Source organism: Cynoglossus semilaevis, chromosome 2 (assembly GCF_000523025.1).
Source record: "Cynoglossus semilaevis isolate Cse_v1.0 chromosome 2, Cse_v1.0, whole genome shotgun sequence".
Lineage (NCBI taxonomy): Eukaryota > Metazoa > Chordata > Actinopteri > Pleuronectiformes > Cynoglossidae > Cynoglossus > Cynoglossus semilaevis.
Window position 1 is genome coordinate 7,823,012 of NC_024308.1, and position 23,765 is coordinate 7,846,776.

General features: G+C 41.9%; 1 protein-coding gene and 1 long non-coding RNA gene across 7 annotated transcripts in view; one reads left to right on the forward strand and one right to left on the reverse strand.

Moving 5' to 3' along the window:
• Nucleotides 1-22,891, forward strand: part of LOC103396276 (discs large homolog 1-like protein) — a 64,433-nt gene extending 41,542 nt beyond the window's left edge. For 5 of the 6 annotated variants that reach the window (XM_008334301.3, XM_025052710.1, XM_017030892.2 and 2 more), the window contains 18 exons: nt 667-717; nt 1,726-1,850; nt 2,189-2,358; nt 2,470-2,606; nt 2,758-2,902; nt 2,975-3,104; nt 4,892-5,048; nt 5,943-6,045; nt 13,235-13,349; nt 16,843-17,019; nt 18,587-18,650; nt 19,201-19,216; nt 20,004-20,054; nt 20,317-20,418; nt 20,715-20,887; nt 20,987-21,096; nt 21,341-21,432; nt 21,791-22,891. In XM_008334301.3, coding sequence (XP_008332523.1) covers nt 667-717; nt 1,726-1,850; nt 2,189-2,358; nt 2,470-2,606; nt 2,758-2,902; nt 2,975-3,104; nt 4,892-5,048; nt 5,943-6,045; nt 13,235-13,349; nt 16,843-17,019; nt 18,587-18,650; nt 19,201-19,216; nt 20,004-20,054; nt 20,317-20,418; nt 20,715-20,887; nt 20,987-21,096; nt 21,341-21,432; nt 21,791-21,897 — 2,025 coding nt within the window. In that variant the 3' untranslated portion in view covers nt 21,898-22,891. Of the gene's footprint in view, nt 1-666; nt 718-1,725; nt 1,851-2,188; nt 2,359-2,469; nt 2,607-2,757; nt 2,903-2,974; nt 3,105-4,891; nt 5,049-5,942; nt 6,046-11,398; nt 11,560-13,234; nt 13,350-16,842; nt 17,020-18,586; nt 18,651-19,200; nt 19,217-20,003; nt 20,055-20,316; nt 20,419-20,714; nt 20,888-20,986; nt 21,097-21,340; nt 21,433-21,790 lie in introns of those variants that run through there. The other variant, XM_025052720.1, reaches the window with a different exon arrangement.
• LOC112486346 (uncharacterized) lies at nt 8,874-10,910 on the reverse strand. The gene is made up of 2 exons (XR_003048770.1): nt 10,822-10,910; nt 8,874-10,732 (listed from the first exon to the last, which is right to left on the reverse strand). It is a non-coding gene; the product is annotated as an uncharacterized LOC112486346 (long non-coding RNA).
• Nucleotides 22,892-23,765: the final 874 nt, after the last annotated feature.

The following is a 23,765-nucleotide window of genomic DNA, read 5'->3' on the forward strand; positions in this document are numbered from 1 at the left end:
GAAATTGTTCAATATAACAGAAAAAAATCAACATCTAATCTAATCTGACTGTAACACAGATTACAGCTAAGGGGATTACAGGAGACCAGTGGGAGGCCAGTCCACTACAGATGCTCACTTCTCTCCCAGTACAAACGTCTATAAAATACCAAATGAAATCCTTCTCCATTTTTTTTAGATTTCGTCAACGAATGTAGTTATTAATATCTTTTATGATACGGTCACAGGCAGCTGATTAATCCTGAGCGTGACATCACAGATGCATCATCACTAAGTGCACTTCTGCAGTTCTAATCTGTAGGTTTCATGCGTCATTCATAAAATTCACTTTTCTCCTTTATCCTGACGTTTGTTGCATAATGTTTAATCAGCGGACGCCGCCGTTCAAACCATCACAGTGATTCATGTGTGTGTGCACAGCAGAAACGCTGCAGCGCGGTGACTCAGTGTGGTTGGTACTGTTTCTCCGTTTACACCAAAATGAAAGATACAAACTGAAAAAAGGGTCTGTCACAATGAGTGCGTGGTTAAAAATGGAACTCAAACTAGTGAAATGAAGTCTTAATACATCCCATAAAAACAGGAGGTCTTTTTGTACAATATCATTGTCAGCAGGACATGAAACATTTGATTTATTGACTGTTTTTACTTGTTTTTCTTCACCAGGCCAATGGAACAGAAGCAGACTATGAATATGAGGAAATCACACTGGAACGGGTAAAAAAAAAACACAACTTGTAATAACACGCCATTTACACGCATGCTAATTCATTCCCAACACTCCTAATGAACTCAGTGACATCAGCCTGTCACTGCGGGAACCTCCATCTGTCCACACTGACCTCCATTCTCTCTACTTTCTCAGTGGTTATTACGGAAAACACATCATTTATACATATACTTTTTGTGTGTTGGTAAACACACTTTAAACAGTTAGTTAAAATGTAAAAAAGAAAAGTGATGATACATTTTATCTTGTATGTACAAATGTTTGCATCCAGACCCTAAATTGTAAACATTGTAAACAATTGTAAACTGTAGAAACCCAGCAAACACGTTATTGTTCTTGGTTGAATTTAACACTCATTTTAATTACTATCAATAAGTGAAATTACAGGCAAAATAAAAAAAATCTGGTCTTGTCAGGTCAAGTACAAATCTGAACCACTGTAACATTTAGCATTACTTTGACTTTGATGTTTTTCCAACACAATGTCTTAAATTTAAAGCAGAAATAAACCTTTGAACCAGAGACTGTTTGGGTCATAGAAACTCTGTCTCTGTCTCATCTTCATTCTCTCCGTTCTCTGTCTCTTGTCCTCTTCTGGCCTTGTCCCACTGCTGGTCCAAACCTGTATCCCCGTCCTTCCATCCTCTCTTCTCTCACCCTGAGGCTCTCTCTCAGTCCCTCTCCTCCTCCTCCTCCTCTTCCTCTATTCTCCTATGACCTGGATCTGTCTGCTTCACTGGATCTGCTTTAAAGACACTCTGGACCGACACGCAAACACAGGCCCAGGCAACACAGCAGCACATTACAGCCTGATTAGCAGTGATATCATGGGACACGACGGAGTGAGAGGCGGAGGGTTCTAGATCTTTGATTAAGTCCATGAAGAACTAAATATAACATAACAGACAGACCAAATCTGCGTCATTTACAGACCTTTGTGTTCCACCAATATATTTTGTTAAATAAATGTTTTAAAAATGTGACTTTCTGTGCAGGGCAATTCTGGCCTGGGCTTCAGCATCGCAGGAGGGATTGATAACCCACACATCGGAGAAGACCCCTCCATCTTCATCACCAAAATTATACCTGGGGGAGCTGCAGCTCAGAACGGACGACTCAGGTGTGTTTCTGTCACTCGTCGTTTCTGCCTCTCTGTCCTTGTCCAGGCAGCAGCGTCCCTGAAGGCGCTCCAGGTTAATCACTGTAATACTCTGAAATTGAATATCCTGCCATCAGCACGTGGTTAAAGAAATGCTTTTTAGTTATGAAGAGTTTCCTAAAACAGACCCAGAGCTTTAAGGTCCACAGACCTCCAGAATTTCAAATACAATAAAAACAGATTTAATTAAAACTTATATACCAGCCATGTTGTGTGTTTGAGAGCGATTGACAGACTTGTTTTTGCACCCTGTGAGTTTAATACCAGTGGGGTAACATTTCCTTCCTGCTGCCGTTCAGGGTGAATGACTGCATAGTCCGTGTCAATGAGACGGACGTCAGGGAGGTGACCCACAGCGCGGCAGTGGAGGCACTGAAAGATGCAGGAGGTCTGGTCCGACTGTGCATACGACGCAGGAGGAGCCTCAGTGAGAGGATCGTGGATATCAAGCTGGTCAAAGGGCCAAAAGGTGAAGTGCAAAATAATACCTCTAGACTTCAGCTTCGAGTGTGGGGAATTACCACGCCACCTACTGCACGAAGGATGAAATGTTATCATATTGTGTTTTTGTTTGAACCAGGTCTGGGTTTCAGCATAGCAGGCGGAGTCGGGAACCAGCACGTCCCGGGCGACAACAGCATCTACGTGACCAAACTCATCGAAGGAGGGGCAGCGCACAAAGACGGACGGCTGCAGATAGGAGACAAACTCGTAGCGGTGAGGAAAATGTGTTCTTCATTTTCTGTCCTTTTTAAGTAGAGAGCAAAGACTAAAACTGTTCTAAAAAAAACGTTTCGATATTTAACAAATAAACTATATTCAGTGGATTTGGTCACAGCTGACACCGTCTCTGTTCCTGTCTGTCCAGGTCAACGCCTCCTGTTTGGAGGAGGTAACACATGAGGAGGCCGTGGCCGTGCTGAAGTCGACCACCGACGTTGTTTACCTGCATGTGGCCAAACACACCTCGCTTTTCATCAATGACAGCTTCCCTCCACCGGATGTCACTAACTGTGAGTACAGACACTAATGTCCTCGTATCGTATTCATTTTTTTTCCTATATTTGACAATAACGTCTCCACAGCGTGCTCCCCTCATCAAGACAACCACGTGAGCCCATACAGTGGCAGTCAGTCTGTAAGCCCCGCCCCTCTGACCACGCCCAGATACTCACCTCTGCCCAGGACGATGACTGCGGATGACGACTTCACCAGGTAAGAAAAATCAGTGAGAAACGTTTTCTAACATAGAGGTGTGTAGACTTTAGCTACAAATAAAGAAACCTTTATCATATTATGTTAAAATATGTGAAATTTAAACTTTTTATAGATGTTTTTGAGTTTAATTTTAAAGACCTAATGCAAATGTATCACTCCTGAATAATATTTCATTTTTATAAGTATTTCTATAAAAAAAAAAACTAAAAAACTTGCAATCAACAGCAGTATTTCTGGTAACCATTAAATTATTCCTATATTCAGATTTTTTTTTTCAGAGCTTGAAATTTAAAGTGAAGCAGACGCTCTGTCGTTTCACAAAACTACAAGATGATAATAAATTAAAAAATATGCATATGCGGGATAATAAACATAAAAATGCATGGTATAGACACAACTATTGATGTAAATATCAAGAAAATAAAAACAATAATTACAAAAAAATTCAGAGTACCATGGTGCTACTGTAGCCGTGATCTGCTGCTGGTACAACTATTGTACTGTTGTGCTGCTGCTGGTGCTGTGTGCATGTGTGAGTGTGACGCTGCAGCAGGCAGAAAAACACAAAAGTCAGTGCAAACCAGGCCACACACACACACACACACACGCTCATTCAGTCATGCAGATTTCCTGTCCCACTCTGCTGCCTTTAATCCATATTAATGGGTGGATTACGACCTATCACAGCCCTCGTCACTCAGCCGGCATCACCGTGGTTACCAGAATACGAATCATTTCGTCACAAGCCTCTCGGCCAATGAATGCACTCTGACTGGAAGAATTCAGATAAGTCACGGAGTGACTGTAGATCAGTCACGGTGACGTCTGCTCCTGTCTGTTCCTCACCTTTCTACTGATCTTTTTTATTTATTTATTTTTGACAAATAAATCGAAAAATGCAGATTTCACTAACTGTCAAAACACAAAGCACATCTGTCGTGCGCCGCCCGTCGAGGCTGTATAGGAATCCAGCTCTTCTCCATCCTTATTAGAATTCCTGTCTGTGTTCCATTGGTTTTATTGAGCTGCTGTTTTCATCAATTCGGTGTCTGTTGACCTCAATGCTTCAGGGTAGTTTAATCCAAGATCACAAGAGCTGAATGAGAAACAGTCTAGACTGTAAAGGCTCGTGTGAAGCTGTTGTCTGATTTGGATTGTCTGCAGTCAGTTTTTTTTCTATGCATACTAATAACATATTCTGTACTCAGATGTAGGAATAAGAGGATGATACTCTTCTCCTTAGGTCACAAAATAACAACAGACAACACATGTACTCAATAGTCCAAAACTGACCTCTGGTGGCTGATGTTTTTAAACTACATTTTCATTTTTCATTTTTATTCATTTTACACACCCATAATATCATTGCAAGTACAACTCAGTGTGCTTTACAATCCCAAAATATCTACTTGTTTTAAGAAATGTTCAAAATTTTACATAAAAAAATCGACATTTGTTGACTCGAATGTCTAAAGCTGATGTCTTAGTGTGTTCTCGGATTGTTGCAATGACAGATTTTACTAAAAATCAAATCATTCATGAATACAGTACAGTGACGCTATGGTTGAAATAAAACAGACGGTGCAACACTGACATCTGCTGGTCAGCTATGAGAACGTTTTGGATTTTTTTTTCACACTGAATTGTTAATACTTCGTGTTTTATTTTTCATATTAATTTTTCCTCAATTAACAAATTATTGAAATGTTTTTTATGGTGAACTCTAAGTGTGAAATACTACAGCGTCCACTGTAAGCATTTTTTTGTATGTGTGTTTTCTCCAGAGAACCAAGGCGGATCGTGCTGCAGCGAGGGTCAACGGGCCTCGGCTTCAACATTGTTGGGGGAGAAGATGGAGAAGGAATCTTCATCTCTTTCATTCTAGCCGGCGGCCCGGCCGACCTCTGTGGGGAGCTCCGGAAAGGAGATCGCCTCCTGTCGGTAGGAGCTAAAACCCTGATCCACACGATGGTGTCGTTGTTATAATAAAACTCAGTCTGCTGTTATTGGTTTAGAGAGTGTCCAGGATCGACAGGGGAGTCATTCTGTCAGTCTACACTATATTGTTCTTTTGATTTATGTTCTTTATAAAATATTCATCACAGTTGAGATATGGTTTATGTTTTGTTGTTTTTTAAACCTAATAATATCAGCCAATCAAAATGACTGTACTTTAATAGGGTTTTTTGTATTTTTAAAAAATAATTTCTCCTCATATCTATTGTTTATCATTGGACTATTCTGCTGATTTAGCTTTCATATAAGTCTTGACTCAGGTTTTCAGGCGTTCCCTTCACTTTATTTAATGTATTATTATTATCTATATTTATATATACTTTTTAATTTGACTATGCTAATCATTTCCTAGCTCATATTTTAGCTGTTTCTTTAAAAAAATGTTTAGAATTTGTTTGAAGCTTTTCCCCACATGGCTAACTTTAGCTAGAGCTAGCCTTCTCAAAAGCATTCTGAAAAGTTTAAAGAATCATTTTATCTCTTGTCAAAACAAGATATTGTTTTCTTACCCTTGTAACTGACAAGTGACTGGTCAGTGATGTGTGTGTGTGTTAAAGGTGAGAAAAAGCTCTTTTCCTCCTCACCCACCTCCCCCGCTGCCCCAGAAAGAAATATTGCTTCAATTTTCTGGAGAAATAATTAAGTTTCCAGACCTTGACATTTCCTGCAGACTGAGTATGACTGTGATGTGTGCGCGTGCATGTGAATATTGACATGGAGCGAGCCTTCACACGCACAGGCACCTGTGAATTATGGACTCTCGTCTGACTGAACATTTATGACACCAGTGACCTGACGTTGGCCCTGGTCTGTGTGCAGGTGAACGGTGTGGATCTGTCCAGTGCCACTCATGAGCAGGCGGCTGCAGCTCTGAAGAACGCAGGGCAGAACGTTACCATTGTTGCCCAGTACAGACCTGAGGGTGAGTACTGCAGCTCAACACGTCTGTACAGCTGCTGTGGCCCACGGACGTTGGTGTTTCCACAGCTTTGACAGAATATGCCATGTATATGTGCTAGGAAGTCCAAATCTATTTTTTTTTTTAGCTTGGTTAAAACCAGAAACTCTTTGTTCTTTTTGTTTTCCTTTCAGTGAAAACAAAATATTCCAAACACTGTCCAAAGGAAAAAAAACAGAATTTCACTTTGACCATCTTAACAAAACTGACCTTTCCTTTGACATTTCATTAAATGGAAAATAAATTCACAGAATATAAATCAAGGAAGTGCATTGCATTGGTGCAATATATTAGCATATATATTACTAATTTAACGGTTATAGAGAGCGGGCTGACCTTTGACCCTTAGTCTCTTTCACCCACTTCCTCGTATTTAACATATTTAAAAATGTTCAGAAAAGCAAATTATGAATTTCCCTCAGGTGGTTAATTCTTTACAGGTGAACAATTTAACTGCCTGGATCTGCCAAACTTTTAGGTGAAGATATTAGGTTTGCTACTTTATATGCAAACAGTTATCCACAAATATATTGGGTCAACATATTAAAAAAGAGTTTTGTGAAAAATATTATATAAGGCTTAGAAGTATTTGCAGGGCAAAAGTTAGTCTATTTCATATTGAAAGGAAAAGTAGTGTAATAAAAGTAACTTTGGAATTATCTTTAGTTTCTGCAGGTCATTGTCAGCCCCCGAAACTTCACTTTTTGGAACACTTTTATCACGTTTTATATTTTGTACACTAGTTGAATAGGATAAATAAACACAGAGGACAAAAATAAAACTACATTTTTATCCTCGTTGTATTTGTTCATTGGTTGTGACCAAGGTCAGGAAGACTGTGAAAGCAAAAGATAAATGAGCTGTGACTTTTGGTGGAATATAAATTGTCAATTCTAAAAGAAACATTTGTCAGTTCCTCAAAGATTGTCTTTTCTTTCAGAAAAGTGCTTTTGGAATAGATTGAATTGTCTTATTTTGAAAATTGAAAATTTGAAAACTTTTTTTTCTCAGTAAAACATAGCTTAATATGAGAAAATCTTGAAACATGATTTTCAGCACCATGGACAGCGACCTTGGTGATTTTTTTAATTGAAATCAGAAACTAGCTTCTGTACTTCAGAGTCTGGCACAAAATCAGTAGCCAATTCTTCAACAATTAATTATGTCATTATTATTATTATCTTTTTTGTTGATAATTAGTTTAATTTGTGCATTTCTAGCTCAGTTCTCAGTTCTCAGTTCTCAGTTCTCTGCTCTGGCTCGGTCTGTTGTTGTTTTGTGAGTCGTCCAGAGGCGGGTCACACCGGGGGTCTGAGGTGGAGCAGATGGTCTCAGTGAGATTAGTCTGTGCTCTAGGTTTAATGTCCAAGACGTTTCCTGTTCTACATTCAATAAATAACCAGATTACAGGAAAATGTGTTGGGACACACTTAGTGTGTGGGGTGGAAGCGTGGGCTACCAGTGTCGTGACTCACACACAGATCTCATTAGTGACTTCTGAAGGAACTCCATATCAAACCGTCTGTCCACGCTGATCTGTGGTCAGTTCGTGTCTGTGTGTGTGTGTGTGTGTGTGTGTGTGTTCGTGTGGGTCGGTCCGAGGTCCATTTTTGTCCCGTTCCCGCTGCTACAACACGCAGTGACCAGCAGGGTTCCCTCTGTTTCATAACAACACCGATGCCAACAAGAGGGGTAGTTGGTAACCACATCCACCAGGAGAGGAATGAAGTGTGTGTGTGTTTGTGTGTGTGTGAGTGTGTGTCATGGTAAAAGACATGGTGGATTCAAGCTGATGCAGCAGATTTGGGTATTGGGATCTTTGTGGTGGAGCAGATGGAGTGTGTCCGTCCTGCTGTGTCAGTGATGAAGTCACAGTCGCCGTGTCTTTCCACCAGGTCTGTGTCTCTGTGTCTCTGTGTCTCTGTGTCTCACCTGTCGGCCCTGAATAGAATCTTTGTGCAGGTGTTCGATTTAACGCCCGAGCAAAGGTGACGAGCAGAGTTAGCATAGGTGACGTTTTCCTTTTTCCATACCAAGAGAATGTAGCTCCCTTCATGAGCCTGTAGGGGGTGTTGGAACACAGACTCACTCTGTTTGGTAAATACAAAACGAATTATTTATTATAATCAACTCCTAATTTGATTAAGACCATTTTTTCCAGGGTAAACCGAGCCAAGAGTCAGCAGTAAATACAAAACACAAAAACACAAGGTTTTAAGATTGACTTTTAAGACTTTAAAAAGCCTCACTGCCACCTCCTGGCTGTTTTGTGAACTGAAAACCTTTGGACACGAATGTCGAATTTTGTATCTAACGATTGCAAAAGAAGACGAGAGGAGAAAAGTTCTTGAGGGAATCATTAAGGTTTATTATCCAGTTGGCATTTGGATGAAAAGGACTCTCAGGAAGAATTATGAACATTTGGCTGATGAGTTCATCCTTGAACTTCCATCCTGGGTTTAATTTTTATCTTTGAATTCCTCCTGGAGGCAGTGGTTGTTTCAGTCTGTGGTTCTTCAGACTCAGTTTGATTCAAGCTTAAGTCAGAAAGTTTAGGAGTTTGAGGTGGTATTTATCACCTATGGGGCGATTTAAAGGGCAACAGCAGAGAGTGCAATAAAGAACATTCCATAAGAAAGAGGAAATATTCTGCTGTATATATAAGAAAATGCACCAGCTGGTTGTACCTGTACATGTATTGCACCATCATTATACATTGTATTTTACAACAGGTCACTTTCAGAACAGGAAGGTGTTTTGATAAATGTGTATAAATGGACATGACATTTAAAAAAAAAAGGTTTCTATCCTGAACATCACAAGATGATATCACACTTCACACTTCTGCCCTCTGGTGATGTGAGTTTGACAACAGTATTAGTGACTGGGATTACACACCACGCTCACACACGTGCTGCACACACAGACACACAGTCAGTGGAGGCGGTGTCTGTCAGCAGCAGTAGTTGAGGTGATTTAGACGGGATTATCTGCACTGCTGTAAGCTTGTTTATTTCACTGGGCGCGTGTGTGTGTGTGTGTGTGTGTGTGTGTGTGTGTGTGTGTGTGTGTGTGTGTGTGTGTGTGTCTGTGTGTGTGTGCGCCCCAGGCACCAGTTAAGATGAAGATTAACAGCCTCATCTTTGAGTTTTTCTTCTTTTTTCCTCTGGCACCACGTTGTGAGAGTTGTCGTCAGCTCATGGTCCAGTCGACTGTTTTCTTCTTTATTTATGGCTCTGTGTTTCTTTCCTTTATTTCCACCTGTCTTTCGCTGCTTCCTCCTCAGTACCGCAGGTGTCAGTGGTAATGATCTGACTCACCGCCCACAGTGTAGTTTGGGTGACTCAAGGCGGCGGCCATGTTGAGAAAATGACTGATTTGGAGGTATATGGCGTGTACACCGTACTGTATGTCCAATGCTTTAAAAATGGGTTTGTCCTTTTTTTTTACATTTATCGAAAAACATGGCTTTGTATTGTTGTTATTATTATAGCATCCCCCCCCCCCTCACCCTCAATTCATCTCCTCTGCAATCTGATCTCTTGATCAATACCATTATAGATCTGTGCGCAGAGCTGCATCAGTGACAGAGGTGCTGCTTCCAGCTCAGCTATTTTTAGAACCAGGGCCTGATGTCTGTGTGTGTGTGTGTGTGTGTGTGTGTGTGTGTGTGTCCAGATTCAGGGGAAATGTTTTTTTTCCTCACTCAATTCCCTTTCTATAGAAGCGTTGCATTTTGAGCTCAGTGTTTGTAAACACTGATGAAGATCCACTGGTCATCCTCACGACATCATATCCAACCGATGTCTTTCACTATGAGTCCAGTGTTCTTTGGGTTCAATGCCTCTCCCGTTCTTCTTCAAACACAGACCCTCTGATGTTCCAGGGTTTTTTTCACAGTCATCTAACCTCTGACTGTCCTTATAGTTGACCTGGGAGTTGTTAATGAGTTCAGTTTCATTTATCCAGATTTCGATTGTCACTGTGTCTTATTTGTCACAGTGATGAGTGATGTCAATTCTAGTTCTAATCAATCATCATAACCTCGTGCTATGGCTCTTTAAAATGTATGTCATTTACATCCTGTTTAAATTATTTTTCCCCAAATTTGAAAATGCTCAGAAATCTGAAGCAACTATTTAGTTTTTTTCACCTTTTACATTATTTACATTTACAAGGTAAACATTGACTTATATGTAACTGTAACTGGAGGACAATTCTCGTCTGAACATTGGAAAGAAAGAAAGGAAGGAAAAAGGAAAGAAAGGCAGAGGACAGGGGAGTAGAACAGAGGGGAGGAGAGGAGGTGAGGAGAGGGGAGGTAGCAAATGAAGAGGTGAGGGGACATGAGCCCCCGAGCTATTTGTCTCTGTCACCCCGCCTTTCCCCATTTCTTTCTTTCTGTTCCCCGTCCTCTCTTCTCTCTTCTCCCATCTCTCCCTGCATCTTTCTCTGCTTTTTTCTCTATCCACCCCCCTGTCCCCCCATATCTCTCTCTCTCTCTCTCTCTCTCTCTCTCTCTCTCTTCCATGCTGTAACTCAGATCCTGCTGCATTAAGATTTGTGCCGATAGCGTCAGGTCGAAGCCGATCACGCCAACCTTAAATCCTGATCCTGATGTGTTTGACCTGCAGACCATCCGATCATTTCTCTGTCCATAAATGAAACGTATAGAAAAGGTCAAGGAAAGTTTAATGTGAGTGAACAACAAACACTGCTGTCTATACGTTAGAGTCAAACCTTTTCTTCAAGATGCGTGACGTTGATGTGTGTCTGGCATGGAGACCTGGTCACTGAGCCAACGTAGGGCAGGGTAGACTGGCATGGAGTCCGCTTCCTGAGGAAACAGCCGTAGTGTCCGTGCGTGTGTGTGTGTGTGTGAGAGAGAGAGAGAGAGAGTGCGTGCGTGTGTGCGTGTCTCCCTGCCCTAGGGCGAGCTGCTGTCAAAGGGAGGGAGGAGCAAGTGAACGCATCAGCGAGCGAGGGATAGAGAACAAGTGTAGTACAGAGTTAGCATCTGTTGTTTCAGAGGCAGCTGAGCAGCCCTTAACTGCACACACACACATTAACACACTCACACTCACACATTCTGAATTTGTCACATTCAACCGCACACTTTCACATATCGGTGCACACACACACACACACACACACACACATATTTCTGCTCTGGCTTACTCACATCCTGAATCCAGCGTGGAACTGACTGTACCAGGGTGCGTTCTCCATCGGTTCTCTTTCCCACACACATGCACAGAGAGAGCGAGAGAGAGAGAGAGAGAGAGGGAAGGGACTGAGAGAGAGAGAGCATTGCTCCATATCCTGCTCACACTCTCTTTCTCTCTCTTTTTTTCCCTTTTTCATTCACATCTTTTGACTTTGAGCTTCAGAAGACACACACACACACACACACACGCACACACACGCGTGGTGCATCACACTGTTGTGGACGTGGAGCTCCCTCTCCTCCGGCAGCATGTGAGTACAGACGATCAGGATTCACGGGTGAATCTAGAAAAAGAACTCATTGATTTAATATCTTCACTTGTCATTTTTTTAAACTTAATTCGTGGTCGGCCGTGTGTGTGTGTGTGTGTGTGTGTGTGTGTGTGTGTGCTCCCTCATAGGAAAAAAAAGTGATGAAAATTGCAGCACTGACCTCTCAGTCAGCTTTCATTAGTGCAGCAGCCTCAGAAACACCAGCTCAGTGGTTTTGCCGTGGAGTCGATAGCACTTTATATCTTTGCTGCCGCACAGTCTCGGTCGTTTCCTGCCGTAGGGTTTCTAACATTTCAGTTCTTTTTTTTTTCTTTTTTTTTTGCTGAATCTTTAACTCGTGTTCTCTCCGGTGCATGTTGTTGTTCATAATGCTGTATAAAAGATAGACACAGCGTGGATCTGTTTTAGTTTAAAAAAAAAAACCTGCTCAGTTTTCGGCTGTTTGTGAAGCTGAGCTGCATCTGGAGGATGTGGAGTTGTCAAAACTGCGACAAAAATAAAGACTTGGTGCCAATTTTGGGAATGCAGTCTTTAAGTTAGTAATGGGAACATTGAATCAGGCCAAAGGCTTTTTATAAATGTTTTGTTTTTGTTTTGTTTTTACGTGTAGTGGTAATCTTGTTTCTTAGTCTTTATACCAGATAAACAGGGAACTCTTTGTTCTTTCACCAGAAATCTCTGTGTGAGCCTTAAAACCAGGCTAGATTTACATGATGTTTAATGGTCGTTCACACTGAAGGCAAAACGACAGCAGAACAGAAACAGGAAACAGGAGAAGTCGGCAGAAATATCACTAATTCTGTCCTTTCTTTTGTGTGTGTTCACCATGATTGAATTACTGGAGCTGAGTTGTCCTCTTTAGTCCACGTTATTGGTTTAAAAAGACGCACAGTCAGACAAGGGGTGATTTTCCTCATTTAATCTTATTTGAGTTTCTGGTAAAACTCCATGATAAAAAGTACTTTAAAAAGTACTTAAACTGTCTTCAAAGATCTGCTGAAAAACACAGCAGTTTCTCTGAACTCAGGTTTATGTCCTTTTGTGGCAGCAGGCTGAAGGTGAGCAGTGTGGGGTTATTACTCTTCCAGAGGAGAAACAAAGAAAGCAGTATCAATCATTTGAAGGGCGCATTAAAGACGCATTATGTTGTTTGTCGTCCCACGCTGTGCATCTACATAAATAAAGCACATTCATATTTAAACAGGCGCGATAGCAGTTTTATGTCCCGTGAAACAGAACGGCTCAGAAACGAAATGGTTTTTGTTGCATCAAGAAAAGAAGGGAATTAAAACCCAGGGCCAAATCACTGGCTCGTGTCCTGATTGGCTGACGGTCGCTGGTCACAACTTCAATCAACTGGGTTGATTTTGTCTTAATGCAGATAAGTTTATACTTCGAGTTACCACAGCCTGACATGTCACCGCTGGAGTCCCATTTGTGTAACTTTCTGAGTATGACAGCAGCGTCAGAATGACACGTCTCACACACACACACACACACACACACACACATGCATAAAACTCCTTAAAAACGAAATTGTCTCAAAGAGTGATCCTACAACTGAAATGAGGTCTATGCTGAGGCCAAAGTTGCTATAAAAAAAAGCAAAAAAAACAAAACAATGTTTGTCGTCTCTTGTCTTGTGTGTGTGCAGAGTACAGCCGTTTTGAGGCGAAGATCCATGACCTGAGGGAACAGATGATGACCAGCAGCATCAGCTCCAGCTCGACGTCGCTCCGCTCCACACAGAAACGCACACTCTACGTCAGGTAACACAAAACCACACCTGCACAGGGTGTCCGACTGTCTCTGGGCCTTCAGGTCTTATCTCCGCTGTCTACTGTTTCATTGTGAGTGTGTGTGAGTGTGTGTGAGAAATGCTCAAAGCAGGGTTATCACTTCTGGAATCACTAATAGATTGTCTGGCAGATGCTGAGCCACACTGCTGCACCGTTCTTCTTGTTTTCCTCTGAGCAGCAGAGATGACTTTATTCCACCTCCTTTCATCACAACACTCACAACTTGATTCAAGATATTGATCAGACACTGGGTCACGGCTCCAGATAAATCTCACTGAGCTCTTTGGAGATCGATAGCAGGAGGATAATGGAGAATGCTAAAGCAGACTTCATTGGAGCTAATAGTTTTATCGTCTTTGTGAACTTTACAAATGTAGTGTTACTCTGGGAGCTGGAGCATCAATACTCCTGGTATCAGCAGTACAGACTGGGGTTCAATCTGAGGTAATACTCATCATGTTTGACTTCTTCAGCTTGGCTTAGTGATCAACTGATTTTTTAACATTTTTAAGTCTAAGGATCACAAACTGATAGACCGATGGAGTAGAACCCCCAACCTCACTGTATAAAATTGTCAGTTATACCATGAGCTGTGCCAAGTGGGCCACGCTGTCATAGTGGTCGGTGCTATTCCCAAACCGCAAACCAGATCACAGATGGAGGATGCTACAGTGTCCTCACAAAGTCCGAGAAACACATAGAACACACATAGGCTGTTCACGCCAAAATGACCATAGGTGTGAATTTCAGTGTGAATTTTCCAGAGACACTTCAGCTCCTGCTTAACCTTGAAAAAGCTGAAGTGGTAGAAGATGAATTGTCTGGAAATCTACCGTTTATTCAGCAGTTATTGATGAGCTAATAAACAGGTTTAGATTCACGCTAACATTTGAAACAGACTCAAGCTGTGGCAAGAAAATATGTTAAAATGTTGTTACATTTATTTTCATTTATTCTATCATATTATTTCAGTTTCAGTTTTTCCAGCTGTGATCTAAAAATATATATTTTCATTGGTTATATATATATATATATATTTCAGTTCAACAGTCAAATATTTCACATGACCTGAACGTTACCTAAGTGACCTGGAAGTAAACGGCAGCAGCAGCAGGATCAGTCACCGTGAACTGAACATACTCTCAGAGAGACTGACGTTCAAAGGACAACGGTGCCAGAAAGGTTGAGTGGAATTTTCCAGGCTTATTTTTTTTATAACCATCAAATAAAAACATCCACGTATTGATCCACCTGCTGTTTATCGCCGTTAGCATGTAGCATTTTTGTGATGAATCTGCCTGTATAAAGATCAGGTTCAAATTGAACAGGAAATAACAGCGACTGTTGGGTTATTGTTGCTGCCAAAAACGTCAGCAAATGTTTGAAGGTTCATGGGTTTTTGTTTGGGGTTTAAAGTAGGTGGAATTGTCAAAAGCTGAACGGCAAATCAAACATGTTTATGGATCATGTCTCCATGTGAATGTCAGACTCAGATCTAATACATTTTCATTAATGACCAGGACACCTTCCCCTGAGGTAACTGACTTAGAAGATGAAACCCAATAAGGCTGTTCCTCCAAGCCATGTTTAAAATAAGACCAAGGACATTTCAAGGTTGTATAGGATAACATAATAACCCATGAATGCCCCGTGTCATCAATCTTTGTCACATGACACCTGCAGTACCCCTTTACTGCCCATTGATGATCTATTAGTGTGTGAATATTGAGAAAAGCTGCTGATTGGTCAGGAGGAGGCTGCCGTCGCGTGACAGATTCAGAGTGTCTGCTGCTCCGGGGCTGATAGCTGTGTGTGTGTCATCATTCATTTACATACTGTGCATGTGTGTGGGTGTGTGTGTGTGTGTGTGTAAAGAGGGTATTCGAGTACAAATGTGCAAAATGTGTAGGACACACACTTACCTTTTCTCAGGGAAAATGTCAGTGAGGCAAGGTGACATGCACAATGTATGACTTATTTGTGTGTGTGTGTGTGTGTGTGTGTGTGTGTGTGTGTGTGAGAGAGTGCATTCTCTCCTCATTTACATTCACACCTTCCTGCTCCTATTTTAAACTCACTGTATAGCTCAGTCACTTGGAATTTTTTTTTTTCACTGCACAGCATTCACTGACTTTGGGAAACAGAAATGTTGTTTAGAACTAGTCTGTTTTTCTGTAATCTTTTTATTCCAGTGCCATAAGATTGCCTTGACTTTCTGAATTTATTTCTGAATTTATTATTATTGTCGGATCGTGTCGATCGAGTGAGGAGAAAATGTATTTTGCAATAATCCTCTAGGGGGAGCTGTTTGGGAGATGTCACCTGTACCCTGCTGAGACCAATCAGCACATTAGCACCTCAGCGACACACTTCCACTGATTATAAACCACACATTTGAATGATGTGAGGATCAAATCATGTCGTGCTGCCGGGTGCTGAAAAATAATACCGTGAATGTGTTTGACGCTATCAGGTTTCAGGACATTGGCTTCTTGATGACGATGTTTATTTTCTATTTCATGAGGTCAATAACAATAGAAATTAAATTAGGGGAGAGAACCGTAACAAAAATCCATTTCTCTCTGCAGCGTGTCATGGACAGATCCTGTCCTGGATCCTGAGGAGGATGGAGTTCTAGACACCGTTGCTTTCATTTAAAAGCAAAAAGAAGAGTTTTAAAATTCATCTTGCTCTCCTTCTATTACCCCATCAGTCAGTGTGTTTGACCCGCGAGGGAATTTATTTTGAACAATTTGTGTCCAATAGTGGTGGGCTCAACTCGTGGAGCGGGGGCAGCAACTGTGTCCTGTGTTTACTTTGTGTCCTTCAGGAAACCTGAGACTTTTCTAGGTGATGCAGAGAGAACACGACAGACTGATGTTTCATCATCTGTCTTATTGATCTGAGTCCCTGGGTCGGTGTCTCCGCAGCAGGACGTCAGGTTCCATCACAGCAAAATCTGTGAAAGTCAAAGGACGACGGGGACGCAGAGTCTCGTCCCTCTGCTCCTCGTGTCCTTTCATCACGTCCACTTCTGTCTAATGGACACTGATGTCTTTCTGCTGTTTGATTAATATGTAATACTGTGATGTCAGACTCTCTGAGTCCAACTCTCTGTCTCACTGTCTCACTGCTGTCCTCCCTCCATTTACCGTGCTTTGTTTTATTGATGAAGGCGGTTGAGACTTCAAGGGAGGCTTGTTATTTCAGCTCCAGTTCCTATCACTCACTCACACACACACACACACACACACACACACACACACAAAAAGACACACTGCTGTCCTCTGTTTCCAAGTCTTCTCCCTATAGACAGGTGTACAGCTCTGTGGTGACAGAGACAGAGAGGACATGTTTAGATGAACAACAGTGACACACACACACACAGAAACAGTCTGTCCATGTGTCCAGGTAAAAACTTTTCTCTCTCTCTCTCTCCCTCTCTCTCTCTCTCTCTCTGCAGAGCGTTGTTCGACTATGATGGAAGTGGTTCCGATCAGACAAACCAGGTTCTGCCTTTTCGTTTCGGGGACATCCTTCATTTGAGCAGCGCTATTGAAGAAGAATGGTGGCCCGCCCGGCACCTCAGCCCCCCGCCTCCAAACTGCCCCGAAGTTGGGGTCATCCCCAGCCGCAAAAGGTCAGATGAATCCTGAATTCGATGTAGACTGCCGTCTACTTCCTGACCGCTCACAGCATGAAATTCAACTGAGCATTTGTTTGTTTTATGTTGTGGGTTTTGGATCTCAAATTCATACCAAATGTTTCAATCTGGTTTCACCGTCATGTTCGAATGTAACAAATATGAATTACTGTTGGCTGAAATGGTGTATTCTGGACCACTGTCACTGTATTTTAAACACAGAGTTACTGCAGTTTTTTTTCTAGTCTTCCTTTAGTAAGGCCCCTGTTCTTTTCCTTAGGACAGCAGAGGCGTCGCTGCCTTAAATCTGCCTGTTAGGCCTAACCGTGTTAGCCAGTTGGACTGAGTGAAGGTCCACGTCTTCTTCTCCTTGTGCTGTTTGTCGTCTCACAGTAGAATCGACTAAATGTTGTTCCTTCACCTCTTTATTCCTCTCTCCATCGCTCCCTCCTGTGGAGGAGGTGACAGACAGATGTTCATGGGTTTCTGAGGGAAGTGAGGGCTTGTTAAAATGAGTGAGAGAAGGAGGGAGGGAGGGAGGGAGGGAGGCGAGAAGGGATTACAGTCACCAGGGATAAGTGGGTGTGTGTGCAGGAGGGTGAGGACTGAACATGGGGAAGGACGGATCCAGAGACTGTCACACAGGAGTACAGAGGATGGAGTATTAATAGACTGCAGTGTCAGTGTTGAGGCTGGCTGGGAGAATCCTGCTGTTAGAAGATGTAGCATCGGAGCTAATATAACACAGGTGTTACAGCGAAGGACTGTTGTGACATTGTGTCAGCTTTAGTGGGTCCAGGGTTTAACATGAAAAACATGAGTCTGAATAAACGTGAGATTAATGTTGACCTGTCAGGTGACTCCTTCCTTCCTTCCTTCTTTCCACCTGCAGGTCTTAGTGTGCATAAACCACTCTCTCCCTCTCTCTCCCCACCTTCTTCCATCTCCTACTCCTACACGTCTGTATTTTCCATCTTTCTTCTCGTTTTCGTCCCACTTTTTCTGAAAGTAAACTTCTCTAGCTTTTCCTTTTTCCTCCTTCTCATGTCCACTTATCTTGACTTCTTATCCTGTGAAATCCTAATGAAAGACGACAGAAACATGTCTGAATTTTCAGTCCAAGTCACAAAACGAAAAACTGCAGCGCGTAGTCGCTGCTGATTTGAAATTCAAGCAGTCACAGTGTGATCACCGGCAGGAAATGGTCCTGCACAGGAAGTGACAAATCTAAATTTAAACTTGGGAGACAAAAATGTCACGCAGGAACAAGCAGAATGTGGAAATAAATGTGTCCTATTCCAAAGGCTGGAGCGAGCGTGCCTCCAGTCCTGATACCATTCTGAGAAATTAATCACTTTCACACCCAGATGAGCGGACGCAGACGTGCTGTCGGCTCCAAACTTTCAATTTACCTCTGAACATTTTCATGCAGTTCATTCACCCTCCTCATCCTGTGGTGATGACATGTCATTTCACAGTGATGCTCCGTCAGGAACTGCAGACTCATGTGTTTAATGTGGTGTGAAATTTTGTGACGTTTCTTACATATTTTTTCTTTCTTCAGGGCAGAGAAAAAGGAGAGGTCGAGATTAAAGACGGCCAGAGTGACCAGGTCTCAGGACCGAATGGTGAGTCCAAGGGCTTTGTCACACGAATGTGTGTCTGAATCAATGTAGACGATTACAGAGTAAAGTGAACTTATTTCCAACTTATTTCCAACCGGGATTTGTTTTGAAGTGTCAGTAATTAAACTATAAATATGCATTCCTTATGACAAATTGTCATTTTCTCTTTGACACCTTCACATCTTTGAACTTTGGATTCAAACAACACATCCTTTGAATTCACACGTGATCCAACAACGTGACTTTAATCACACGTTCTCAGCGGGACGATGAGTCGCTGAAACACCAGTCTGACACCAGCTATTGATATCACTCTGGCTGTTTATTCTCCCCGTTTCCCTCACGCTGTGTGAAACAACAGCCCTGACGTAGAGCTGATAATTAAAATTACCCCCTACACACGTGCACACGCACATGCACAGACCCACACTTTCAATTTACATATATAAGTGTTAAAGGCATCTAGTTATTATCTTAGTTAAAATTAATCTGGCTCTTTTCTCTCCCTCTCTCTCTCTCTCTCTCTCTGTCTCTCTCTCTCTCTTCCCTGCAGGAACAGGATGATAAAGGTAAGTATTCTTTGTAAGCTGTAATTAAGTGACCTCTGCTGGAAAGTACATGTAACTTCATCTTGTTTTCAAACCAGTGAAGACAGAACACTTGTGCAGTGTTTTATTTATATATATATATATATATATATATAACCACCACCACCACCTCACTCTGTCCTTTTCCTTCCGTACTTTCAAAGTCATGAAATGAAATTTCTGTTCATGAAAAATAATGGATGTACAGTACGTTCCATTCACCTCCTATAGTTCCAGGACGTTTGCTTTGTCAGCAAATCTTGTCTGAAAAAAAGTCAATGTTGAATTAATCTACAGTAAGAAATAGAGTGTCACACTGTCCCTGTGTGTGTGTGTGTGTGTGTGTGTGTGTCGCTGACTCTGACCTGTCTTGTCCTTCCAGAGCTGGTAACCTCTGGCACCAGTGATAGTGAGAGTAGTTGCTGTAAGTCTGGAACCCCCCCCCCCCCCTCACTTTCCTCCGTGCTGGCGCGTGTTTTGTTGTGTGTGAGTGTGTGTTTTTAGCTTGTGACCCCCCCCCCCCATTTGTCACATGCTCTCCATGAGTTTTGCTGTGTGTGTGTTTAAACGTGTGTGTTTGTGTGTGTGACGTGCACATCATCTCTGTGTTTCCGTGTGCAGTGACATCAGCGTGACCTTCTCTGTTTTTCCAGACAGAATAATTTTTTTCTAGAACTGGTGAAAAAGTCTAAAGTACAAAAAAAAACCTATGGAGGTTTGTTCTGATGGTGATGTCACATGTTTTGTCATTTTTCATTTGTCCAATCAGCTGGTCTAGAAGAGGCCTTCCTGACCTACCAGCCTGTCATTCAGCAAGAAGGTCAGTGTTTCAAAAATACATACACATAGAATTGTTATTTTAATTAAAATAACAAGAAACAAGTTGTTGAAACTGCTTTTTATATGTGACAAATGCTATAGATGCACGTTTTGAATACAGGTCGAGCTGTTTGATGAGTTTCATGATTATATTTACTGTTTTTGTGTCAGGTCTGTGTTTTTCTAATCATATCCTTCACTTCCTAAACTGCAAAGTCATGTCCTTTTTCCCCAAACAGTTCATCTCTTTTGTATTTTTTTAGTGAATTACACACGACCGGTCATTGTGCTAGGACCAATGAAAGATCGGGTAAACGATGACCTCATCTCTGAGTTCCCGGATAAGTTTGGCTCCTGCGTCCCACGTGAGTTTCTGAGGCAGTGTAATAAATCTGAGCCGTCTTCACAAAGATTTAGTTACATTTTAATAACTGAGGCTAGGTGCTGGTACTTTAGCCTGCAATACATTCTAAAAAAAATAAATTGTAAATTTTTGTAATCACCATTTAAATGCATTACTTTTAATCAGAGGCGTTGAAATGTTTTAATGGAAACACAGCTGCAACGATTGCACCTACAAAGTTTAAACATATTTAATCTCAAATGTGCAATTACTGAAAACTACGGTGGTGTGTGCGTGTGTTTAATCTCCGACTCCCAGACACAACGCGGCCACGGCGAGACTACGAGGTGGACGGCAGGGATTACCACTTCATGTCCTCCAGGGAGCTCATGGAGCGAGAGATTCAGGAACACAAGTTCATCGAGGCCGGCCAGTACAACAACCATCTGTACGGAACCAGCATACAGTCTGTGAGAGAGGTCGCCGACAAGGTGAGGCGCTGAGGTCACACTGAGACACGGGACAGAACCAATGATAAAGGATTGAAAGGTTATAGGCTGTGAACCTGCACTTCTCTGTGTCTCCACCAGGGTAAACACTGTATTCTGGATGTATCAGGGAATGCCATAAAGCGTCTCCAGTTAGCTGGACTCCATCCCATCGCCATCCTTATTTGCCCGCAGAGCGTCGACAACATCATGTGAGTAACACTGACAACACAGTGACACCTGGTGGTGAAGATCATTTAATCAACAGTTTTTCCTGCAGCGTCACATGTTCTATCAAGACTGTGGGTTTAATCAGAGCACTTCATCGGCCATGATGGATTCCTGACCATTAACTTATTACCGCTTTTTTTTTGCAAAAATAAGAAATGCTCAAACCCTAATTTAAAAATGTAAAAAGACTGGATCACCAACTGTAATGACCTTTTATGTCTGCAGGGAGATGAACAAGCGTTTGACTGAGGAGCAGGCGAGGAAAACGTTCGACAGGGCAGTCAAACTGGAGCAAGACTTTACTGAGTACTTCACTGGTCAGTGATATTATTTTTGGAAATTCACTAACGCTCCCTAACACTCACCCTAACATTTCCTGTGCAGACGCCTGAAAACACAAGAAATAAACGTACATTTTAAGGCTTTCAAAAAATGCAGTACTCCTCTGAGCCACTCGAAGGCGCTCCTACCTCTCGTCACTCAATAGTCAACTTTAGTGTTCAGAAAGAGGAATGAGATATTTGTAGAAATATGACCATATATATATAAATTCCTGTGATTTATAAAATGATAATCTTGCCAAGTAACTTTTTTTATTTTAACTAGTATTTTGATAATTATACTACATGAAAAACTTTGATTATATTTGTTTTTCTTCTCTTCGTATCTCCGCAGCTAAAGTCCAGGGCTCGTCTCTAGAGGAAGTCTACTCGCAGGTGAAGCAGATCATTGAGGAACAGTCCGGTCCGTACATCTGGGTTCCAACCAAGGAGCGAATATGAATAAACACACGTGACACACGACATGATCAGACAAAAAAACTCTTCAGTACTTCAGTACTTCCTATTTGGTGGTTTTCTATTATCAGCCTGCTTCCTCTCCCTCTCTCTCTCTCTCTCTTATTCTCTCTTGCTCTCTCCCCTCCCGGTACACACACACACACACACATTGCTCTGAACATACATACACTTGCACAAGCACATGAAGTTGGACGAGGCTGGGACAATCTGGGACGGCTGCTCCCTGCAGGGGGAGGAGCTCTCGTCGGTCCAGCAGCCCATTGGTCGATTCCTACGGCTCAGTTCCTTAATGTTTAAGGAGGCGGTTCAGTTTTTGAGGGCGTGTACCATGATCTGATTTGTTTTCAAAGATTATTGTCGTTCTTATCGTTGTTGTCGTCGTTTTCATATTAACGAAGGCTAATGCATCGAGCTGTGGGTTCGTAATGGTTCTACTGTCACCGGGAGGCAGACTGTTGCACGCTGTAGCTTTAAAAGCATGGTTATTTTGGGGAGAAAAATCTCGATTTCTTCGTCTGTTTGTCCGTCCGTCTGTCTTCCCTCATGACATCACTCACACTTCAAGGTTACTCTGTTTCTTTTCTCACACTACCGTCACCGCCGTCCTCTTCCTTAGGATTATTTCCTGAAATTTGAGTTGGAAATTTTACTGTTTACTTTACTGTTAAAAGGGAAACAGTTTCTCAACTGCTTGGAATTGGATTTGGATTGTCTTGGAATTGGATTGTCTGCACTAAAGTGTAAATGAATCATGTTTTTCATTTCAATGCTGGAGAATAGCATTGAAATCCCTGCGGAAAAGAAAATTATCAGTTCCATATTCACGTGGTGCAAATGTTTCCAGGCCAGTGAGTCCATTTACTGCTGTATTTGCAGCCTGTATTTCAAGTATTTATATCAGATGTAGAGAACCACACTGTGAAGTTCTCCGCATCACTAATGTTTTCCTTTTATCCTGGATCATTTTTTATTCATTCCTGTTTTCCTTCTATCCTGGATCATTTTTTATTCATTCCTGGAGTTTGATGTTTAGAAACAAACAAGAATTTAGTTTTTTGTACTTGAAAAAGAAAAGGCTGCGAGAAGCCTGTGCAGAGTAAATGTAAATACCTGCCTAAAACTTTGCACAGTAGCGTGTGTCCAGACGGGAGAATTCTCTTTGTGTTCAGAACAGAATCAGATTTTTTTTTCTTCCTTCTCATCCTTCCTTTCCTCGTCCATTCACTTCTCACACTGTGACGTCGGTTGAGGATTAAAACAGTGAATCATCTTCATCTTTGTGTTTCTCTTCACGCTCTACTCTATTATCACAGTATTCTTCGTCAGTATCACAGTAGCTTTACTTCTAACCCTTGTTGCACGACTGAGGGCTGGTTTCCCTAAAGCATCTCAGAGAGTCACGTCCGATAAAGTCACACTGTGTCCGGCCGTAGTACGGATGTGACGTCGTCTTTAGACGATTCGTAAATTTGATCGTCTTATCGTCTTCGCTGCACGCCATGCCTTCAATTATGAACTTACTACTTACTACTAGGCAAAATACTACCCTGGGCTACTCAACATACCAGGTACATATCCAGTATACTGTTGAATGCATTGGTGTCCAGTAGTTCAAGTTGCGTTGCACTTGGATTGATATTTTGAGCATAACTAAAGAGGCAGAAACGACCTGTCCTCACACACCTGTTTATCAACAGCTCAAGCTCAGCTTTATTTCGCTTCAGAACGGTCTGCTCCCTGACCGACACCTCACATCGGACGGACACTGTTTGGGACTGACTTTAAATAATACACAACCATTCAGATGCTTTTCGGTCACACAGCCCCCGTATATGGACCTTGTCAATCAA